Source organism: Vidua macroura, chromosome 9 (assembly GCF_024509145.1).
Source record: "Vidua macroura isolate BioBank_ID:100142 chromosome 9, ASM2450914v1, whole genome shotgun sequence".
Taxonomy (NCBI): domain Eukaryota; kingdom Metazoa; phylum Chordata; class Aves; order Passeriformes; family Viduidae; genus Vidua; species Vidua macroura.
In genome coordinates this window covers 24,522,544-24,538,731 of record NC_071579.1, presented here as the reverse complement: position 1 = coordinate 24,538,731, position 16,188 = coordinate 24,522,544, and the positions used below count along the sequence as shown (strand labels likewise).

The 16,188-nt window shown below is 52.4% G+C and overlaps 1 protein-coding gene across 3 annotated transcripts; it reads left to right on the top strand.

Moving 5' to 3' along the window:
- Nucleotides 1-2,239: 2,239 nt before the first annotated feature.
- TAL1 (TAL bHLH transcription factor 1, erythroid differentiation factor) lies at nt 2,240-13,856 on the top strand. Of its 3 annotated transcripts, none has more exons than XM_053985145.1 (5): nt 2,240-2,561; nt 3,883-4,032; nt 5,272-5,700; nt 6,489-6,580; nt 10,729-13,856. In XM_053985145.1, coding segments are annotated over exons 2-5 (942 nt in total). In that variant the 5' UTR covers nt 2,240-2,561; nt 3,883-4,030; the 3' UTR covers nt 11,148-13,856. The 3 variants fall into 3 exon arrangements, with proteins under 3 accessions (XP_053841120.1, XP_053841121.1, XP_053841119.1); XM_053985146.1 differs by having other exon boundaries at nt 3,436-4,032; XM_053985144.1 differs by lacking the exon at nt 3,883-4,032.
- Nucleotides 13,857-16,188: the final 2,332 nt, after the last annotated feature.

Here is a 16,188-nt window from a genome sequence, read left to right as displayed (position 1 = left end):
ACAAAAGCCAAACTACTTCCACAGAGCTCAGGACAAGGGTGTGGCGTTATAATAAGTTACACAAAGCATATAATCCTGGACAGCAACCTCTGAGCAAGCAAAATGTTAATTTACTGGACCAAAGCAACAAAAAACACGCTTCCCTTTAAGCAGCATTTTTCTTTCCTAGTGCGGTGCTGAGTAATTTCAAGAAGTCTGGATAATTTTTTTTCCCTGAAGCATCCACTGCAATTTGAGGTTAAAAAAGCACACACATAAAGCAAGGTCTGGCTTTGTTAACTGAGGCCCAAGCTCCAGAGCTGGCTTGTGAGGTGATGGCATGGCTAATGGGGCAACATTAAGGCTTTCTTGATTTGGTTTTTGGGTGTTTTGTTTTGTTTTGTTTTTTTTCTTCTATTGTTTCTAGCTCTTCTTTATTATAATTAAGGGAAGATATTTATAGTGCTAGCTAAAGAGGTGCTGGGCCTGCTCGGAGCATCACTGACTGCTTTACTTTGGTTCATTTTGGTGCTCCCCACCCTGACTGAAGGGTTTGATCCCTCTTCAGTAAAGTAAAAATGCGGGCCGGGGGTGTGTTGAGCACGGCCCCGGCTCCCACCGCAGCGGGCACAGGCACGGCTGGGAATGGCCCTCGGTGCTCAGAAGATGCTCGGCTTCCTAATCTCCCCCGCCCAGCCCCGGCTGTTCTATCTTTAACGCTTTCTGTTGGTGAGAGGAGCCGGCTCGAAAATGGTCGTGTTTCCTGGCGGGAGGCACGGCGGGCTCTCCGGCGCGTCGTGACCGTCCCTGCCCCGCCGCCCCACGCACGCTGCCGGCATCGTGCGGGCTCCTGCCGCCCGGGACACGGCCCCGGCCCCCGGCCGTGCCGCGGGGGCAGCGCCCGGGGCTTGTGGAAACCTCTCCCACGGCCGCGTCCAGAGCGGGAGGCTGAGGGGAAGGAGTGAAAGGAAGAATAACAGCTCCGGCATTTCCCCCCGCGGAGGGCGCGCAGGTGGCGGGGAGACAATAGCGACCCCCGCACCCCGGCCCCGCCGCCGCTCCCCGCTCCACGGCAGGTGCGGCCGGGCCTCGCCGCCGCTTGTCCCCGAGCCCCGCGCACGGCCGGGGGACGCCGCCCGGCCCAAGCCCCGCAGAGGGGACCGAGGGTGTCCCGGGAGGGGCTCAGCCCGGGCCCCTTCCCTCCCGCCCCGCTCCGGCCGTGATTTCGTTGATTTTCGGGTTCCCGCGCGGGCCGGTCCCCGAGTGTCCAAACCCGCTCCCCACCGCTGCCTTTAGGGCCGCGCTACCCGCGGGTGCCCGGAGGAGCGGATCTGGGACCCTCCAGCGACTCCTGCCTTCCCCCTTTCCATGCCGGGAGCCTCTGGCATTTCGGGGAGCTTTTCACGCCTCCCGTCGTTTTACGATCGCCGCGCAGGGCACCGCGACCCCCGCACCGCCCGCTCCGTCCCCACGAGCCGCTCCGGGGGCACGGGGCTCTGGCCGGGCCGGGGATCCCTGCCCGCCCGGGCCCGGAGCTCGCCGCGGCCTGGCTGAGCCCCTTCCCCGACGGGGCGCGCAGCCGGTCCCCGGCTCCAGCCCCGCTGGCTGCCCCGCACTGCTGCGGGGCGAGCCGGGGTCCTTTCCTCCCTTCCCCAAGCCCCTCTCCTCCAGGGTCCGCCTCTAACATCCCAAATTTCTCGAGGGCGAGAGGTGCCGGCTCGGTACCCGCTCCGCTCACAGTCCCCAGCATCCCCCAGCTCGGCAGGGATGCTCGTCCTCCTCCCACCCCAGAACGGGAGACGAGACAGGGAGCTCGCCCCAGTTCAGCCCTTCAGCAAAAATACACAGTGCTGGGGGGGAAGGCTGGGGATTGGGGCCGCTTTTCTCCAAAACATCTCCTTTCGATGTGCTTTATTTACCTCCTCTTGTCCCAAAACAGCCCACACCCTTTCCCCCTCTCTCAACATCTCTAACAATTTATTTTGGCTCATTAAATTTAATTAAGAACGGAGTAGGTGTTCCATATTTAATAATAATAATAAAAAAAAAAAAAAAAGAAAGAAAAAAAAAACACAGAAAAAAAAAAAAGGGGAAAAAAACCCCAGGGGCATAATAACCTCCAAGAGGACTAAAATAAAGAATCGCTATTCAGATGCGGGCAGCCACAGTGCAATATTTTATTACTTTTTTTTTTTTTTTTTTTTTTTTTTTTTTTTAGTGTCTTTTTAAGAGCATCTAAGCACACACACATAAAAAGCTAGAAGGCATGCATTCCGGAGTTATTCCTATGCATATCCCTGCAATAATTTTCCGCTTTCCTTCGATAAAATTGCCAAATAATAATGAATCATTTCATAAATAATGGGTTTAGAAGCTTATCAGGGCAGGCGGGCCACTGCTGGGGTTTTATCTCTCTCGGCCACATTGCAGTAGTGTTCCGCTCTCCATACTAAATAGGAAACTGGACGTGATGTGGAATTAGAGCCTACCCAGCTGAAGCCACCCAACACTTACTACAAATATAGCCGCGATGCGTAGGCCACAAAATGGCTCCACTCACTTTTCCCAATGAAAAGCAAATGGTGAGTAAAGAGGAATCGGCTCTGCAGAAGTCTGGGCGCTGGGGACGGCGGGATGTGGTTTTGGGGGGCCTCGGAGGGCAGCGAGGGAGCTTTTGGGGGCTTCTGCCCCACATGAGAGACGGGAAAAAAACACAAAATCTTTTCCGCGGTTGGATTTTAATCTTTTTTATTCTTTGATGCGGGGTCGGTGAGGAGGAGAATACACCTTCCCCTTTGAAATTGTGGGGCGCGGCACCCCCACGGCCCCGGGACCCTCGGGCTGCGGCAGCGAGGCGGCGGCTGGGACGGGCCGGGGGGCGCTGGGGGCAAAGCGCCCACCGGGCCCGGCTCCCCCAGCCGCTCCCCAGGGACAAACACCAGGACACGGCCAGAACCCGAGCGCTTCTCCCCGAGAGGGGGGTCCCCGATATCCCGCTCCCTCCCGCCCCTTCGCTTTGGGGCGATTTCCCTACAAAGGGCCGGCGGGAGAGGTGCGCTTTTGGGTTGGAAATTTCCTGCCGATCGGCTGCTGGAAAACAAAAGGATTTTGCGAAGCAGAAACCAGCGGGCGGGGATTTAATGCCCCCCTCCATTTTTTCCTAAACGAAACCACCCCAATTTAAGGCAAAATTCTGCTGATATCTTTGCGGTTTTGCGTATTTCGTTTTTTAACAAATGCGGGAACAGACGCCATCGGGATTATTTCTTTTTTTACGAAGGGGAAAACCTAATTTTTCGTGATTTCGTTGGTGGGGTGAGCCGGCCTCACCTTCCTGTCGCTGGGCGGCGGGGAGCGGGCTCACTCCGCCGCCGGCCCGGTGCCGGTTGTCGCGGTTCCTCGGCCGGGAGCGCGGCCGGTAACCGGCCCCTTGAGGAATTTAATTTGCCCCTTTAGGAATTAAATTTTCCAGCCGGACGTGGGAGAAACGCCGCCGCCGTCGCCGCTTCGTGCGAGCCCATCGGGAGAAAAACAACCCCGTGTCCGGCCCCGTCTGTGATTTCCTCCCGGGAAGACCGGGCTTGCAATGTGTCCAAAAAACCGCCCAATTCGCCCCAAATATAGGGCGCTTTTTTTCACGCCTTTTTTTTTTTTTCTCTGTTTATTTTTTTTTCCACGCCAGACCATGGCCGTCGCTCGTTGTGGCCCCGCGTGCGAGGCGGCGGCGGCGGGGGGGGACCCGGGGGTGGCCGCTGTCCCCTATCACAGGGGCCTCCCGGGGTGCTGTCCCCTCCTTCCCTCTCCCCTGCACCTTTCTCCCTCCACTGATCTCTGGCAATCCGGACCCACGAGATCCACCCTCTCCTTTTTTTTTTTTTTCTCCCCCCCTTCTCTTCCTCCCAGGATTTAGCAGTTTTATCCCGATGCGGGTGTCCTTCCTCTCTGTAAAGTCGTAAGTACCTTGAGGTGGGAGGAGTAAATTCAGCCTGACACTGAGAGCGCTTTTGTTGAAACAGGAGAGACTTGCGGTGTCCCTACTTAAATATGACACATGTGAGTAATCTCTTCCTATACAATATCGGAATAGGCAATTAGATTTTTCTTTCTAGAGGGATGGTGGGAAGGTGGCCGGAGGGAAGGCAGAGAACTTGTGCTTTAGGTTGGGTGGTTGTAATTTTTTTTATTTTATTTTCCAGAGAGATAACGATATATTGCAAAAAAAAAAAAAAAAGAGGGTTTTGTTTTGTTTTGGGTTTTTTTGGTTGTTTTTTTTTTCCTCGCGACTCAGCTTATCAGAAACGAAATAAAAAATTACCCGAGGCAAAGGAGCGAGAAGGATGGGTGGCAGCTTTCTGCTCCTTGAAGCTCCTTATTTATATAGGAAAGAATAATCAATCAACCAAAACAAACAAACAAAAAAAATATCCAAAAAGGAACGAGGGTATATGTGGGAGATAAAGCATAGAAATAATCGCGATATCTGCCCCAGGCACGAGGTGCCCTGTCGCGACAGCATTTGTTCTGTGGAAGAAGGGGGACAATGCTTTGTGTGCGGCCGCGGCCGGGCCCCTTCCTCCTTCCTGCGGTAGCGAGTGCGCGGGGGGATTGACTCCGTTAGGGGCTGGGTTAACCCCCTCTCCCCCAAAAAGTGCTTTCAGGTATATTTCGATAGTTTGTAAGTAACAATAAAAAATAATAATGGGAGGAGAAGGGGCCGCCCGTGAGGCTAAGGCCGCTAGAGGCAGGCCGGGCGGCCGCTGGGCTGGCTCCGCAGGGTGGCGAACGCCGCCGGGGACCCCTAAACGGGGAGAAATACCCCCAGAAAAGCGGGGATGTGCGCTGAGCCTCAGCCGTAATTTGGCCGCACAATTTAACCCGCACCCTCGGCAGCGCTGCGGGCGCTGCCCGAGCCCCCCTGGCTGCTCAGCCGCCCCGACGGTGCCGATGTGAATCCCCGCGGGGCGGCGGGGGCTCCGGCCCGTCCCCATCGTGCGGGACTGGGGCGCTGCGAGACGTCAAAGCGCCGCTCCGCGAGGCTCCGTGACGTCACGGCAGGGCCGGGGCGCCCCGTGACGTCACGGCACCGCACGGCTCGGCGGGGTGGACCGACATACTCCCCTCCTCCCGCCAACAAACTCTAAATTATTTGGGGTGATCAGGAACTCCCCCGTTTCTCACCGAAGGGGTCTAAGCCCCGAAGCGGCGCCCCCGTCGGGGCGGTGCCCGTGGAGGGGTAAAGCCCCGCCGTGGTCCCCGTGCGGGGCCGCCCCTGAGCGCTGCCTCTCTCCGCAGGACGATGGACAGGCCGCCCGCCCCGCCGCCCCCCAGTGACCCCCGCGATGCCCGCCCCGCCCGGCGGCACGACTCGGAAGCGGAGACCACGAGCGAGCCGGAGAGCAGCCGCGGGGGCATGGAGGCGCCGGCGGACCCCCAGCTGCTGCTCAACGGGGCGGCCAAGGAGGCGGGCCGGCCCTCCCCCGGGCCCCCCGCCGCCCCTGTGCCCGTCATCGAGCTGGTGCGCCGGGGGGGCTCCCTGGACATAAAAAGCCGTGAGGCGGCGGGGGAGGCGATGCAGAGAGCGCCGGGAGCCGAGCCGTGCCGCGCCGCCGAGGCTGCCTGCGAGGCCCGCATGGTGCAGCTGAGCCCCCCCGCGCTCCCGCTGCAGCCCCCCGGCAGGGCCATGCTCTACAACCTGGGCCAGCCGCTGGCCACCATCAACAGGTCTGTGTTCCCCCTGTCCCGTCCCATCCCATCCCGGAGCTGCTCCCCCAGGGGTGTCCCGCGCGGTGTTGGGGCGGCGGGAGGCGCGGGGCGGAGATGCGGGGGCAGAAGCAGCAGCACCCCTTCCTCTGCGCGGGGCTCGTCGCTCAATCATCGCGGGTTTGCACGCAAACTTTGCAAAGAGAGAAAGGGAAAAGGCTGGGGGAAAGTCAAAAAAGAAACGAAAAACTCGTTCCTCGAAGGAAAAATATTTGCGGTGATAAAGTCCTGGGCAGAGCGAAGGGGTCCGTCAATAAACGGACGAGAACCGGTTTAGCTCTTTCGAGCTCCCCGGGCTCTCTCTGTTCTCCGACGAGTCCCGCAAATTCGCGAAAGGGACAGCAGAGGCTCTGACAGGGGCTGAGGCAGCCCGGGGGTGCGCTGGGACGGACCCCCGCCTCGCCTCCCAGGGAAAGCTGCGGCGCGCACCCGGCCCGGGGGACGTGCGTGCCCATCTGCGGGGCAGCACAAAGTCTCGGGAATGGGGGTTTTGCCCTAAACAGCAAGCCTGGACGCCCCACGCCGCTCACATCCCCCTGCCCGCGCAGGGCTGGCGTCTCTCGCTGCGTGTCCCCGGCTGGCCGCGTGTGGTGTCACCGCACGACCCCGGGCTCGGCTTCGTGAGCAGCGAGCTCGCTCCGAGGTCACGGAGCAGCTCCGCTTCCCGCCGACCCGGACGCAGCCCCCGTCACGGGCCGGGCCGGGGGGATGTCCGTGTGTCCTCACGGCCTGTCTGCCTTTCTTTGCAGCGGGTTTTTCGGCGAACCGGACTCCTTCTCCATGTACGGCAGCAACCGGGTGAAGCGGAGACCCTCTCCGTACGAGATGGAGATCACTGACGGTGAGAGAATTTCGCCCCTGCGCCCAATCTTGGGAGGGAGAGGTGTCTCCATCTGCCATGGGGAGCAAGTTCCTGCACAACGCCACACTCTGGGACTAAACCCCCAAATAATAAAAGGACTAAACCCCCAAACCGTAAAACGCGAGTAGGATGCCCAGGGAGTCAAGGGGGCTCTCCGGTAAGCGGAGCCCACAGCGGTCCCCAGCAGCGTGCTCGGTGAGTTTGCCTTCACCCAGCACCCAGCGATGCAGTTCAGCCTGCGGCTAATTACATCCCTATTCTGCGAATTGCTTAGAGATTAAATCCGAAAGAAGACAATAAGTGCACGCCTTTGTTGAAGTGCGGATCAGGGCCATTGCAGTGAGATGTTGCGTCTGTAAACCCTTCCAGCCAGGAGGCGTTGGCACTGCAGACCACAGCCTTGGGCAGAAAGGATAACCTGCCTTTAAACCAGCCGCCCGGGCGTCCTTCTCGCGTTTTACGGTTTGCCTGATCCTGGCAGCAGGCTTGGGGTGTGGGATGCTGCGTGCGAGGGGTATCTGCCCACGCAAAGGGACGCTTGCAAGAACAATTTGCACGTGGAAGGCCGACCTGTTTATCTCTGGAGTTAATAGCCCGTACACATGAGATTCACTGAAATGTGTTTTCTCTTTAGCAACTGTAAACACTGTATTTCAATTGCCGGACAATTAATTTTCCTCCTTTCTAGCTAGCTGTCTCTTTCCTTCTACCTGGCTAATCTAAGATCAGATCATAACCTGCATCAGTCTAAAATAATGCATCCCGAAATGAGAGGCTCAGGGTATTATCTGCATTAATCAGTCCTCCCCTTCCCACTCTCTGCCCTCCCGGTCCTTTCAGACTGCAGCCCCGTGGGACAGGGGATGTTGCAGCCCCGGCACAAGAAGGGCTTTTTGTCTAGGTTTTGATTCCGAGGCTTAGCGGTTATGGGGAAAAGTCCATCAAATCTCGGTGTCTGACTAAAGCTTTGGACTTGCTATTAAATTAGGTATTAAGGATAACAGAAATACTTGGTTTTAACCAAGTTTTTGAACACGTGTTTTGATGCAGGTGTACAGATTGGGCTCAGTCCTGCAGGTTCTGGTTCATGTGAATTTCCAAGATTGGCCTTAATATGTTTTGAGGGGAAAAGGTGTATCAGATTATGTTGTCTAAACAGGAACGATTTATAGGGATGTACATCCCATGCTGAGGCACCTGTGTGGTCTGAGGCCCTTTGCTTATTGCTCTGATGGGCACCTGCTGGGTGACATCCATGGCACACAGGAGTATCACTCTTGAGGGTCCTCAGCCCTTGGGGGCTGCAGAAGGGCAGGAAAGTCTTCCCAGACGCTTTGTGTTTGTGGATTTTTCTGTGAGAGAATAAGTGGTGGGGTTTTTGCAGTAGTTCTTTATCTATCTTATGGAAAAATTGTTCCATTTAATATCTTCTTTAAAAGAAGAAGTGAAGATAAAAATGCAAAAAAGTATCTCTAAAAAAGTATATCCTGGAACTTTGGAAGATCATATTTTTATTAATTTCCTTCATATTTCTAATTTTAAAAAGCATCAGTCAATCCATTAGAATAAAATCCAGGCAAAAATTCTCATCTGATTGCTTGAATTAATTATCAGGCAAGTTTTTTTAATGAGAAGTAGTTTTTCTATTATAACACAGCTATGGGGCATTTTAATTTCCTCCATTGCTTGACATGTTTTGGCCAAAGCCTGATCTCTTTCTAAAAGATATATTTAATTCAGTTGGGGCAGGAATCAAGAATTTGAGTGGTGTCAGAATGTGTTTTATATACTAAAACTTGATTTCAATGCCCCTGGATGAAAATGAACAGGTCTTTTTTTTTTTTTTTTTTTCTCTGACTTCTGACCAATTTATTAATAGATGCCTTTTAGTCATCAACTGAACAGAAACACGTATTTGAAGACTGAAAGTCTCTTGAGGATTTTTTTTAAATGAGCAGCATCCAAGATGGGGTTATTTCTCATACCTTTATGGGAGTAAATAGCTTTTGAGCTCCATCTCTCTCTGGATTCAAGACCAGTTGCTTTGTCTTGTCTGGAAAGAGCAGTAAAGTGCTAAAATTTATTATTTTAGCAGGATTTGGCACATTCTTCGCTGCTTAATTAGCAGTGCTGCTGAGGTCCCTGTCACCTTCCCCACAATCCTGTGGCATAGCAGGCTGCACACATCAGGGACAAGAAACCTTCCCTTTGCATGAGCTCCTGTACCTTAACTCATACAGAGGGCATTAGGTGCTGTTTGGAGGGGAATATTGCCTTTATTAAAGCATCACACTGGAATCCTAGAGATCAGAGAGGTTTTTGTCATTTCTACATCCCCCAGCTTGTCCCAGGGGCTGTTTGTGACTTTAGGGGACTCCCAGCTCTGAGCACACCGTGAGGAGGAGTGAGCTGTGTGGCTGCTCACACACTGGAGAAGCTGGCAGCTTGAACTGCCTGTTGGGAGTGTGTCCCCATGCGAACGCGGCAGTGCAGGGTGCTCTGTGTGGTGTGCTGGGCTGCAGGGACTCAGCTTCCCCTGAAGGGAGGAAAGCGTGATGGTATCTGATCAGCTGGAATGAGGGATTCCACTCCTCCTGTTGTGCAGGGCGGGATTTGCTGAGGTACAGCCTGACCAGGATACTTCCAAAAAGTCACACGTTTCGTTCCTGTGTCACAGTCAAGGCAGCCAAGAGTTTTGCTCAAAAAGAATAAAGGTGTTTGAACGTGCACTGGGGTGCTGGTTCCACTGGGTGATGTCAGAACTGTGGCTCAAACTGCTCACCAAGGCCAGGGACTTGTTCCCACCAGGAGCGAGAAGTTAGGCAGGTGTCACAGAGTGGGGAATACAGGGGAGAGAGGGGAAGAATGGGAATTCCACAGTCCTTTGGAGTAAATCTCACCAATGTGATACCTGCAAGGCTTTGCTTCCCACTCTGTGATGATTTTCATTGTATGTGATGCTTCCTATCTCATGGGAGTTTCTGCCCTAGTCATTCTTCCAGATTTTCATGAGATTGATGTGACCTTCCATTGTTGATGTCTCCTGAAGGAGATGATGGGAAGGATGTAATAATAAAAACATCTTATGATAGTGCTCCCTCATGTGAGCTGGTTTCCATGGACCCAAGGACCTGCAATCCTGATTTACAGCACTGCTGCTCCTGCAGAACAGTACTTTTCAGTAGATGTGCTTTTGGGTCTCTTCTAGCACAGAGACAAAGCTTTTCTCATGTACTCCAGGAGCTGCCCTGATGTGCTGAAAGGAGAATTTATGTGTTTTGTGCCTTCATCTTGTGTAGCATCCCCTCTCAGAAACATGGCTGTAAAATTTCAAGGTGTAATTGGGGGTTACATGTACTTAGGTCAAATGGACACCTCCAGCAATTTGGAGTCCCTTCTCCAATTAGTGTCAGAGGGAGTTTTTGCCCTGTGGCAGTGAGGAGGAGAGAGAGCAGGCAGCCCTCAGGTGAGCTGTGAAACTGTTCCATCTCACCTGTGAGCACCCTTCCAGCAGGACACTGCCTTCACTCTGTGGGTCTGTGTGGTCGTTTTATACCCATTCTCATTGCCATGGGACAAATCCCACCACCCTGTTTCATTCAGAGGGCTGGGGGCAACCCTCTGGTCTCTCTGAGCAGGGAAGACCTCTGGATCTCAGAGTTGTCAAAGCCTGTGCTCCAGCTAATTTCCTTCTGTCCCAGTGGTGTGTCCTTTAGACAATTTTTGGGATAGAAAACAAAGCTATCTAATGAGATTAACTTTTAATAGTTCCACTGTTGCTGAGTTAGCCTTATTGATGAGCTGGGATACCCTAAAATGATAGCAGCATTCTGCACACATGTCATGGCCTAAGCCTTCTTCCTTGGAGAGGTAAATTTCGATATCTGAGGAGACATCCAAAGAGATGCAACTCCATTTTCCCCTTCCACTGGATTGAACAGAAGTTACGGCTTTCTCAGCTCATGGGGTCAGTTTCCACTTAGCTGGAAACTCTTGTTTCACTGCCTTGCTGATTAAACCTCACTAAAATTAGCCAGTTAGTTAATTTGCAAAGCAGTGACTTATTCAGCAAAGTAATACCTGGCCTGTTAAGCCCAGCTCCTAATTCTGCGTGGTTGGAATTGCAGGTCCTCACACGAAAGTGGTTCGTCGCATTTTCACCAACAGCCGGGAGAGATGGAGACAGCAGAACGTCAACGGGGCCTTCGCAGAGCTGCGCAAGCTCATCCCCACCCACCCGCCCGACAAAAAACTCAGCAAGAACGAGATTTTGCGCCTGGCTATGAAATACATCAACTTCCTGGCCAAGCTGCTCAACGACCAGGAGGAAGAAGGAAACCAAAGGGGCAAAGTGAACAAAGACTCGGGGATAGTCCAGGAAGACCTCCTGCAGGACATGTTGTCTCCCAACTCTAGCTGTGGAAGTTCTTTGGACGGAGCGGCGAGCCCGGACAGCTTCACGGAAGAGCACGAGACGCTGGATTCGAAGCACACGCGGAGCCTGCACCACGCCATCCTCCCCGTAGAAGGCAACGCGCAGCGGTGATGACCCTCACTCTGCTCCCGAAGAGCCACGGGGGAGAGGCCGGGCCTGGCTGTGCAGTTGCTGGAACTTGTGCTTGTGGGATTTGTGACTCTGCCTTTCCCTGGGAGCTCGGGCCGCCCGCTCTCCCCAGCCCGGCACGTTGGCTGAGGACAAGACCAACCCAAGATGAACGTTCGGGGTTTAGGTACGTGACCGTACAAAGAAGAAAAGCGTTGAAGTCATCTTCGTTGTACAGAACTGCTCGGGATGGGACTCTGAGGAGGGGAAGGAGACATGGCTGGTGCGTCTCCAGTGTTTAGAGGGTGTTCAGACCACTTGGTGACTGTCTCTTTTCAAACAGTCATCTGGGTGAGACGTGGAACTCCTCTTCACTGCCCACGGAGGCCACCGGCGCTTTCCAGCTCCACGTGGTGCTGGAAACTGCTGCATCACGCCAGTGCTGCAGCACTTCTCCAGCCTGTGGCACATCCAGCTGGTCTGAGCAGGAGCTTGGCCACATACTCCTGTTGTCCGAGAGCTTTTGACTGTATCTTTTTAAAGAGGTGAAAAAATACCCTCAGCAAAAGAACTATTAAAAGGATTTAGACTATTTCTTTTTCTCTCCTTTTTTCTTTCTTTCTTTTTTTTTTTTTTCCCTTCCCTTTTTTCCTTTCTCTTCTATCTAATTTTGGATTGTTTGGGCTTGTTGTATTTATGATGTGGGATTACTTCCGTTTAACACTGTCATGCAGTATCCACTGAATGAAAAGGTACATAGGTGTTTTCTGCCACCCTCCCAGTCCCTGATCCTTTTGCTGGTGACACGCAGCAGGTGAATTTCAAGCCTGCTGAGGTCTTCTAGAGTTTTTCCAGTAGTTTCTGTGGGGCCAGATCTTCTCTTGAGAAAGATGAATTTCAGAGTTGGTAAAGGAAGAAAATATTTGCTAGTGAAGTATCTCTTTGGACTGGGGGATTTTTAAATTTGAAAAATCAAAAAAAAGGGCAAAAGGAGTCAATGATGTATCAACAGTGTGCGTGTACATAGGGTTATAAAAAGGTTTTTTGATGGTATGTTTTGAATTTTTTGGTTTTATTTTGTGAAATGGTGGTTCAGCTGTGCCAGTGCCCACAGTAGTGCTGGATTTATTCTGGTGTTAGGAAGGTCCTCACCTGTCGAGGCTGGTGGGAGTCCACAGCCTCTCTGAATCTTGGGGGAAGCAGTAATAACAGTGGTGGGATTAGCCTGCACTCCCGAGTGCTCAAATTGCTGCAAAACTGAGCTCTGTGACTGAGCTGATCCCCTGATCCTGCTGCCCCCCAGGAGGACGTTTGGGAAACAGGAGAGGGGAGCAGGAGGCTGCTGCTGCGGTGGCTGGGAGCTGAGAGCCACACTGTGCCACCACTGCTGCATCAGGCCCACCTCTCACCAGCCCATCTCCCGAGGCCTGATGGAGCAATTGCCCCAAACCCATCCTCTCCCTCTGCAGAGATGCCAAGGCACAGAAATCTCTACCATGATACAGTAGGAAAGAAACCCCAAACCCACACACAAACATCCTTTGGAAGGGAATAAATCTTTCTGAGTGGGGACATCTTCCACCACACTCGTGCCTTCCCAAGGATGCTGAGGTACAAGGGAACACAGAAAATTTGATTGGGTGTCTGCAAGCCCATCCAGGCTTAATTCAGAACCCTGTCATTTCCATCCCTGCTTGGTTTTGATGCCTCTTTGTAAATAATAGGTAAGAGTCTGGCATGTGGCTTGGCATGTTAGGCAGAGTTAGTTGCCTGGGAAAGGATCCTGGCCCATGCAAGGATTTCCAGCATAGCCCCCAAATTTTTGGAAAGCACCAATCTCCCCCATCTTAAATTGGGGAAAAGGAGGAAAATTCTTGGGTCTGGATTGCCTTGTGCAGGGGGTTTTTACAAGAGGGGGTTTCCTGCAAGCTGGGCCAGGGAAGGTGCTGGGGGTGAGGAGGCAGTGCTGAGGAAGAGGTTTGGACTGGTACTGGTGCCAGGGGTAGGAGAGACAAGCAGGGGGGCTGCCAGGGGGCCCTCAGGGTGCGGAGTAGGGGGGTGCTGTCACACAGGTAAAGCCGTTCCTGGTTCCCAAATAACACTGAGTGGGGTATGTGGGGGTTTTACACCCTACTTATTAACCTGCTGCAAGAAAAAAAAAAAAAATTCACTGATACTCAGAAATCCCTTATTCCACACAAACCCATTATTTCTTGTCTCTATCTTCTCGGTAGCTGAACAGTTGGGAAAATGGTACAACCTTGTCAGCACCCCCAAACGCCCCAGGCACCCGCCCTCCTGCAGGGAGTGCCGCAGGTCCCCCGGGGTATGTACAGTTGTACTTTAATTGTGATTTGAATGGTACATTTCCTCTGCCCACCTCTCCTCCTGCCTGCTTCATCTCTCGCTGTGTGGACCATCTCCCCCATTCCTGTTGGGAGCAGCGCTCTGGGGCAATGTCGTACCGTGTGAGTGAATTCCTGCCTTATGAATTTTGGTTTTTTCAGCCCCATCCCTTTCTCTGCCACCCTCCCCTTGGATTTCTGCATTTTTTCTGCAGAAACGAAGTAACCAGACCTGGTACCCTGAGTCTCAACCCACTGTGGATGTGCTATTTAGAAAACACATTTGTTGTAATGTGTGTGTATATATAAATATATATATATAATGAATATATCAAGAATATTTCTAAATAAAGTTTTACAAAGCAGCCTCCACTCGCTGTCTGCCTCTGTCCCACCTCACCACCGAATCCATCATTACTTTGGAGTTTCATCCCTGAGTGTCGTGGGGTGAAGATGCCAGCGTGGCCCATTCCCAGCCAGCCAAAGACATAAACGGGCAGCAAAAAACGTTCCAAAAGGACCTGCTAATTGTTTGTTTTTTTTTTTTTTTAACTTGCTTGACTCACACCGTCCAGCCTGGGCGGGGGAAGAGCGCGCGGGGCCGGCAGGAAGGAAGGCGGGCGATGAAGCAATGCCCTGCCGCAGGCGAGCGTTACCAGCCACCCCCACCTTACCCCCAGCGTGTCACTTGCAGGTCCCCCAAAGGCTCCAGTGGCCTTTTCCCTCCTTTTGGCAAGGCTGACTGTGCAAGGAAGGGGCTGCTGGGGGCCACGCTACTTCCCTTTGCACCATGGCAGGCATTCCGCCATGATTTAACAGGCAGTGAGAGTAATTCCTCTTTTTCAAGAAATAAATTATCACAGCCACGTGCGTAAGTGCTTTTAAAATATACAGCACTAATTAGGGATTGTTACAGGCTAAGCACTCCATTGAACATGTGTGTGTTTTAAAACATAAATATATGTATCTATCTATATATACCTTATATATCTTTTATATATATATATATACATATGTATATATACATATGTATATGTATATAGCATGATGCTGCTGATGGTGGCTGACACCATACTGAGCACAGAGCAGATGAGCAGGAATGGTACCACAAGTATTTTCTTGTCTTTAATTTCTATAAATTACAGAGTTGTTGCCTATTTAAACAAACCCTTTGGAGCATCCCTTGCTTTCTTAAAGCCTCCCCACAAAATCTTAGCTGCTAACCCTTCCTCCACAGCAGCCTGGGAGCCAACGCTTGCTTTTAAGGTTTCTAGGTGAAATTTCCCCCAGATGGAAGAGGGGAGCCTTTCTCAGGCTCCACCCTGGGGGTGCGGGGGCCCTGTCCAGAGCCCCAGACGAGGCACAGGGGGTGTCCCCTCCACAGCCAGGCTGAGCGAAGCCCTGGCAGCCAGGACTGGGCTGGTTTCATCCCAGGCTCTGGGACAAGGCGTGGGGCAGGTGTGGGCAGTGTGTGGCTGCTGGGTGCTTATCTGGAGATGGGAGATCACAGCTGTACATCTGGTTTAACCCCTGTCTCCTGTTCTGCTGCCAGCCCAGCAAGAGCTGATAGTTCACCCCCTGGTTATCTCTGCCTCCCACCTCCTGCCCCTCTCCCTCCCTCCTTCCATTGCCTGGACAATTTTCCTTTCACCTCCCCCTTCTGCTTTTTTGCTTTCTTCAAGTAAAATATCCTTGATGGCCACAAGTATTTTGCAACCACCAAAGGAAAAAAAACATCTTTAAGGGAAAAACACCTGCAGGGTGAAGGCTTCAAACAACTCTGTGCACATTTATAGGTTCTATAACCTATGGAAAGGGCTGGGAGGCTTTCAGGGCCACCTGCTCCATGGTGGGATGGTCAATGTGCATCACTCCTGATTGACCCCGGTGCTGGGGAGACTCTGGGTGCTGCTCTGCTGGGACAGGCTCCAGGGTTGTGTCCTCAGGTGGTGGCTTCATGTTGGCCATGCTGGAAGAAGCATCTTTCTTCCATCATCTTTTTCTCCTGAGCATCTGGACCTTGTTGCTGCTTGGCCACCAAAATGCAAACATCACAGAAGGTAGCAGATATTCACCTGCCTTTGTGTTTCTTTTTAAAAGGAATTTTTGAAAGCCCTTCCCATTCTTGTCTTCCAATGGAAAAATCTAATTCATTTCTCATCAAATGGTAATTTCTTTTTACAATATTGCTGTGTTGCAAAGGGTGATGTGCAATGCTCTGTGGATTCAAATATATGGGGAAGAAACCCCAACCGACCATGTTTTGTTTTTTTTTTTTCTGTTCATGCAAAACAGAAAAGAAAGCTGGGGAAAGCACCCTAAGGTCCTGGTTGCCACTGCACAGAAGGAATTGGTGCAGCAGGAGGGAAATAGCCTGGGTGTCATGGGTGGCATTGGCCTCAGCTGGGACAGTGCTGGGGCCCATCTCTCACTGGTGGCACCACAAGGTGAGGGGGGTTCTGATCTGTAGGGCAGGAAATTTTCTGGCAAATAGCAGTTTCTTCACAAACTTGAAACAGATGCATTTAAAGGTGTTTTGTTCTTTCAGGCTTCCAGTGGCAGGAAATTTCCCTTACAAGTGCATGGATGACACTGGGGAATGAGAACAGCAGGGGCTTGACATTGAGATAAAATTGAATTAAAAACCAGAGAGAAGGTGGGAGGATTGCATACATCCAAAATTATGAAAGAAGAAACAC

Bases quoted from the DNA above. Each gene is read 5' to 3' on its own strand.
- TAL1 (XM_053985144.1), top strand. The intron at 5,701-6,488 runs GTCTGTGTTCCC...CTTTCTTTGCAG, and splicing joins CCGCTGGCCACCATCAACAG to CGGGTTTTTCGGCGAACCGG. The intron at 6,581-10,728 runs GTGAGAGAATTT...TTGGAATTGCAG, and splicing joins CGAGATGGAGATCACTGACG to GTCCTCACACGAAAGTGGTT.